Consider the following 6,000-nt stretch of genomic DNA (forward strand, 5'->3'; position numbering starts at 1 on the left):
AAAGGAGGAATGGTTGGTGATGAAGATGAAACTTGCAGAGATGGCTAAATTAACTTGATTAAAGACAGTATCTACATTTATGGCTAACTGGAAAGCCTTATAGACTTTTTGCATGAATCAGAAAAAAATGTACTTAGGATTTCTGGTTTCGCTGAGTGAACTGTTTTGTAATCGGGGAGTAAGAGAACTTTGTAAGCATACCTGTATTTCCTCCAAGAAAATTGGAAGCTTCTATTTTTATTTTTTCTTCAGCTTTATTTTTTCTCTCTATCTATGCTCTCCTTATTTTATTTATTTTTATTTATTATTTGGATTTATATACCGCCCCTCTCCCGAAGGACTCGGGGCAGTGTACAGGGCAATTAAAACACAATATACAGCACATAATATACAAAAATTAAAATAAATTAAACCAAACAGCCCAAGCAATAAAACACGTTCTAAAATTTAAAATTTGGAATTTAAAATCTAAAACCCCAATCCCTCAGTCCAGGCCGGCAAGTTCAAATAACCAAGTCTTCAGGTCGCGGCGAAAAGAGCGAAGGTCGGGAGCCATCCAGAGCTCAACAGGAAACTGGTTCCAGAGGGCAGGCGCACCCACAGAGATTGCTCTCCCCCTGGGGGCCACCAGTTGACATTCCCTGACCGACGGCACCCTGAGGAGGCCCTCTCTATGGGAGCGCACAGGACGATGGGAAGTTAACGCCGGCAAAAGGTACTCTCGTAAATAATCCGGGCCCATGCCATTTAGGGCTTTATAGGTCATCACCAGCACCTTGAATCTCACCCGGAAGACAACTGGAAGTCAATGCAGCTCGCGGAGCAGAGGTGTTACATGGGAGTATCGGGAGACACCCCATCACAACTCGCGCAGCCGCATTCTGCACCAGTTGGAGCCTCTGAGTGGTATTCAAGGGCAGCCCCATGTAGAGAGCATTGCAGTAGTCTATCCGAGAGGTCACGAGCGCATGAGTGACTGTGCGTAGGGCATCTCAGTCCAAATAGGGCCGCAACTGGTGCACCAGTCGAACCTGGGCAAAAGCCCCCCTGGTCACAGCTCCTATATGATCTTCTAAACAGAGCTGTGAGTCAAGGAGGACACCCAAGTTGCGAGCCCTATCTACGGGGGGCAACACTTCACCCCCTATAGTTAAAGATGGAATAGAGTGGACAACCCGAGATGCTGGTATGCACAGCCACTCGGTCTTGTCGGGATTTAGACGAAGCCTGTTCCTCCCCATCCAGACCCTCACCGCCTCCAGGCAACGGGACATCACGGCAAGGGCATCACTGGGTTGATTTGGGGTGGAAATAAAAAGCTGGGTATCATCAGCCTCGTGTCCCCTCCCGAGCTGCATAAACCAGTCAGGAGGGGCATGGGTCCAATAAACACGTGGTGGAACTCAGCCTCCCCATGATCCTGTCCACTTCTTCCGGAGTCACAGGATCAAATTCTTCCCAAGTAATGTTCCCAAGACCGCTCGATTCCCCATCATCAGACTCCGCCCAGTCGGAGTCCAGACCGGCCCGAATCCGAGCGATTTTATCCGCCAGATATTGACTAAACTCCTCGGCACGACCCTGCAGGGGCTCCTCCCTCACCTCCTGATTCAGGAGGGAGCAAGTCACCCTAAACAGGGCGACTGGGTGATTATCTGCGGACGCGATGAGGGCAGCTTAGTAATTGGACTTCGCTGCCTCCATCGCTGCAAGATAAGACCTCGTAAAGGTTCTTAACCACAATCGATCAGACTCAGACCGGCTGGACCTCCAACAGCTCTCTAGGCTCCGTCTCCGACGCTTCATCTCCCTGAGCTCCATGGAAAACCATGGTGCCCGCCGGGATCTGCGCCGAGTCAGGGGCCGCATGGGAACAACGCGGTCGAGTGCCTCCGTGGCCGCCCTTTCCCAGGCTTCCACTAAGGCATCGACCGGGCTGTGAGCGAAGATGGCAGGCACAGATCCAAGCGCCTCCTGGAACCGTTCAGGGTCCATTAGATGCCTGGGACGGAACCATCTGGTCGGTTCTGTAACCCCGTGACAGAGGGGGGCAAAACGGAAGGCCAGCCGCAGGAGGTGATGATCGGTCCATGACAGGGGTGTAATAACTGGAGATCCCCCTCCCAGATCATCAAGCCACCGTCCAGATAGAAAAATAAGATCGAGTGTGTGACCCCCCCCATGTGTCGGGCCCTGAATTACTTGGGTCAGGTCCATGGCCGTCATGGAGGCCATAAACTCCCAAGCCAACCCCGACGAACCTCCCAGGGATGGCAGGTTAAAGTCCCCCAGAACCATAAGTCTGGGGAACTCAACCGCCAACCCAGAGAGGGTGTCGAGGAGCTTGGGCTGGGCTGCTGCTACACAGGTAGGTGAAAGATACGCCAGCAACAAACCCAACTGAACCCCAGGGCCACATCTCAGGAGGAGCGACTCACACCCGAATATCTGAGTAACGGTAGTAACGGTAACGGTATTAGTTTATATGTTCTCTTTTAAAATTTAATAAAATGTATATAAAAATAGCAATGGTTATAAAATATTTACATAGTTAATGGGAGGAGGGAAGGTAGAATTTGAAAACTTATTTGTTTTATTATGAAAGCCTGTCAATACTTTTATGCCATTAGCAACTCAGAACAGAACCTGAATCCCAAAGCATCCAATTTTTAAAAAATACAATTTATGCAGCTAAGGTAGGTGGCCTCAAACATACTGTATCTACTGATAGAGGAGCAGGTTTTTCAGTATCTATTCTGAGAACAGTAAACTAGTGTGATAGTGAGATACTGAAATTTCACAATATTTTTTTAAAAAATCTAAACAGACCCATTCTTATTATCTGTCCCACATTTCCCCCATATTGCATTTAAGACTTAGCTCAAAAACAGTTTCTATTAAACATTTACAGTCATGTAGGAAATTCAAGTAAATGAAAATGCAAAAAGAACCTTCAACCTATCTCCCCCATCCAAAATGTAACACATGACCACAAGGACATACTATTCAGAAAGGTTTGAAAACATGGCTCTGTCGTCTTGCTGCTCACAAAGAAGCACACAGCCATGGTGCTGGTTAACACCCTGAAGGCCCTCCACTGCCTTTTCATTAACTTTTATTACTGCATTTTAACTATCTTTGCCTCTTTTAAAATGTTATATACAGTTTCTAAGTGTTAATATTTTATTTGTACACTGCCTAGAGTCCCTCTGTGAGGGAGATGGGCAGTTTTCCAAATTTGATACCTCACTCAAATCATTTCTGAATCCTGGGATAACTAGTGAAAGCTGTGCTCCAAGCTACTATGTTGCTAGTTTTGAATCTTATAAGATTCAAAGTACAGTCTTTATATTGTTCCTAGGCCCCCAGACTTTAAAGGAAAGTGCATGCCCCCTGGACTAGGTGAAGAAATTCAGAGGTAGCTAAGGCAGAACACTCAACTAAGAGAAGTGCACCTCAGCAAAAAAACCAAAACAATAAAAAGCACCCTAGTTCAATAATGTAACTATTTATAAAGAAACAAAGCAGGATTTGATTGCACCCAGGTTCTTAATCTAGTAATGTTGGGCAATTTATTTTTTCACACACCTACAGACTTGCTTGGTTTCAGATTGTTTCATCTGTTTCACTTCTTCTCAACTTCCAGATACTGCTTCAATGTTAAGATAACTGTTCTTGAACTTTTACATAGGACAGGGATAGGCAACCTTGGCTCTTTTATGACTCATGGACTTCAACTACCAGAATTCCTGAGCCAGCCATGGGAGTTGAAGTCCACAAGTCATAAAAGAGCCAAGGTTGCCTACCCCTGACATAGGAAATCAAACAATGTCCTCAATATATCAAAAGCACTTTTCTCCAAAGGTTTACATTTAATTTTGTTTTTCAAGATTTAAAATGTGAGAATAAGCTTTATGAAGCATCATTACTAGGTGCAACTGAACATTAATTGTAAAGACTGAAATAAGATACACAGATGAGATTTGCAGTAAAACCACACACTTCTATTAGAATTTTTGAGAAAATTACAAGATTTTTCCCAAGGGAGGGGAATGAAATTATCTTGTTTTTAATAGTGTCACACACACACAAACACACACACAGCTAAATCTAAAAAACTAACACTCTTCCCAGACAGCATATTTAAAAGCATATTTAAACTCTACAGAAAATTTAAAAATATCTTTCAATAATTAATGACCGAAGTTATTTAAGACAGTGCAAAATGAAATTGGAACAGTGGCAAGTAGCTTCTAATTAAATCTTTCCATCATTACTACCCACAATAACGCAGAAAATATCGGCTAAGTACCATACCTTAATACCTTATCGTAACAAAATGTTGACTCTCTTCCGGTGTAAACCTAATATAATTATGCTAGAAGTTTAGCGGCATTTTTAACTGAAAAACCCCGAAGCCATTTTCATATTATTACAAACGACCCTCACCTCTCCCCCAGGCCAAGAGGGCTTTTATCGCCGACCCACCCGATTTCTGACTGTGTAGGGTCCCTTCCCACCAGCCCAGCATTTTCTATTTGGATTTGTTAAGGGGGAATCTTATTAAAGTGAAAAAGATTATTTAAAGCAAACGGGAATGAAAGAACCGCAAAATGGGAACTAGGGACAGGGCAAACGGTTAAAAAGACGAAGGGGCGCTAAAACCCAAACCCATTAAAGGGGTGAGCGATGGCGTCAAAACTGGAGTCGGGATCACGGTTTGTAAGTCCGAAGATCCTGGTCCGGAAGGAAGAAAGCAGGGCCAAGCCGAAACAGACGAGAGCGCGGCCTCTGCGGGCGGAATGTAACGTAGCCCCACCTCAGATGAAGGAACCATTTTGGCAAGGAACAACAAAGTTTCTCGGGATGAGTCCGCCCCGCTCAGCACCCGACTCGGAGGCTCGTTTTTCCTCTTCGCCCACTTCTTGCCCTCAGGGCCAGGTCTCCGACACCTCGGACCGGACAGAACCGCTCACTACTCACCCTCCCCTCGAAGTTATTCTCCTCCACGTCACTCATGTTGGCGAGTGTCTAAGGCGGCAGGTGGCCAAACAAGCGGGAATCCAAGGGAGGAGCGCCGAGCCCCGACTTTCTCCTGCCACTGCCTCCAATTATTTCTCTGCTGTGGAGATGGCAACGTAAAATGGCGCCTCAGTCAGTAACGTCTGCGCACGACGCTGACGCTGAGGGAACGGGAGGGGACTCTTGGTGACACGCCCAGATAGGCCTCAATGGTGGCATAGACGACGCAAGGAACAATAGGGCAGGCTGGGCGAGTGGCGCAGTTCAATGAGAATAGAGCTGGAAGGGACTTCTAGTCCAACCTGCTCAAGCATGTTTGGAACGTGGCTCAAGATCCAAAACAAAACACTCACTTGGAATTCCAGCAACAAAGTTTTATTTCAAAAGAAGCATTTGCAAAGGCTTGGTGGAGTGAAACACACACAGGAGTTCAGCCACACTGTTGTAGAAAGAAGAGACTCACGCAAGCTCTTCAGGAAAGGAAAGGTTTATTGCGCAGGTTCAGAAGGCTTAAAACAAAGCAAAGGGTCTGAACCCCGAAGGGCTCATGAACAGACATATTTATACGCCTCTAATTCCTAGTTATACATTGTTATACATTGTTCCTTATATGGTTACATCCTGCACATTCTTATCAGACAACAGTTTACAGAAGAAAATTACATGAAATACATGTAGTTTCACAGACAGGATATGGCATCCCAATCATCATCTGCCTTAAGGACAAGACTGTTTGCTTAAACAAGGACTTTAATACATTCCTCTTTAAGACAGTCGCTGGGTAATACGTGCAGTTACGCTATCAGGATTATGGCTACCTTGATCAGCGTCTGCCCTAAGGACACGAATACGTTTGTTTACACAATTACTTTAGTACACTTCCTCTTTATTCCCCCCTTTTGAGACTTATCTCAACTTGTGACTGTTAGACACAAAAATAGTCACAAATTGAAATCCACTCTGAGTTACAAATAGAAA

General features: G+C 45.2%; 1 protein-coding gene across 14 annotated transcripts in view; it reads right to left on the bottom strand.

The window, feature by feature from the left end:
* The window catches only part of LOC308676588 (transformer-2 protein homolog alpha-like), a 108,979-nt gene extending 103,852 nt beyond the window's left edge, over positions 1 to 5,127 (bottom strand). For 11 of the 14 annotated variants that reach the window (XM_081342483.1, XM_081342476.1, XM_081342470.1 and 8 more), the window contains exon 1: positions 4,984 to 5,127. In XM_081342483.1, the coding sequence (XP_081198609.1) occupies positions 4,984 to 5,019 (36 nt within the window). In that variant the 5' untranslated portion in view covers positions 5,020 to 5,127. Of the gene's footprint in view, positions 1 to 4,819; positions 4,919 to 4,983 lie in introns of those variants that run through there. The other 3 variants (XM_081342478.1, XM_081342473.1, XM_081342472.1) reach the window with 2 other exon arrangements.
* Positions 5,128 to 6,000: the final 873 nt, after the last annotated feature.

Source organism: Vipera berus (genome assembly GCF_964194415.1).
Source record: "Vipera berus genome assembly, chromosome: W".
NCBI lineage: Eukaryota > Metazoa > Chordata > Lepidosauria > Squamata > Viperidae > Vipera > Vipera berus.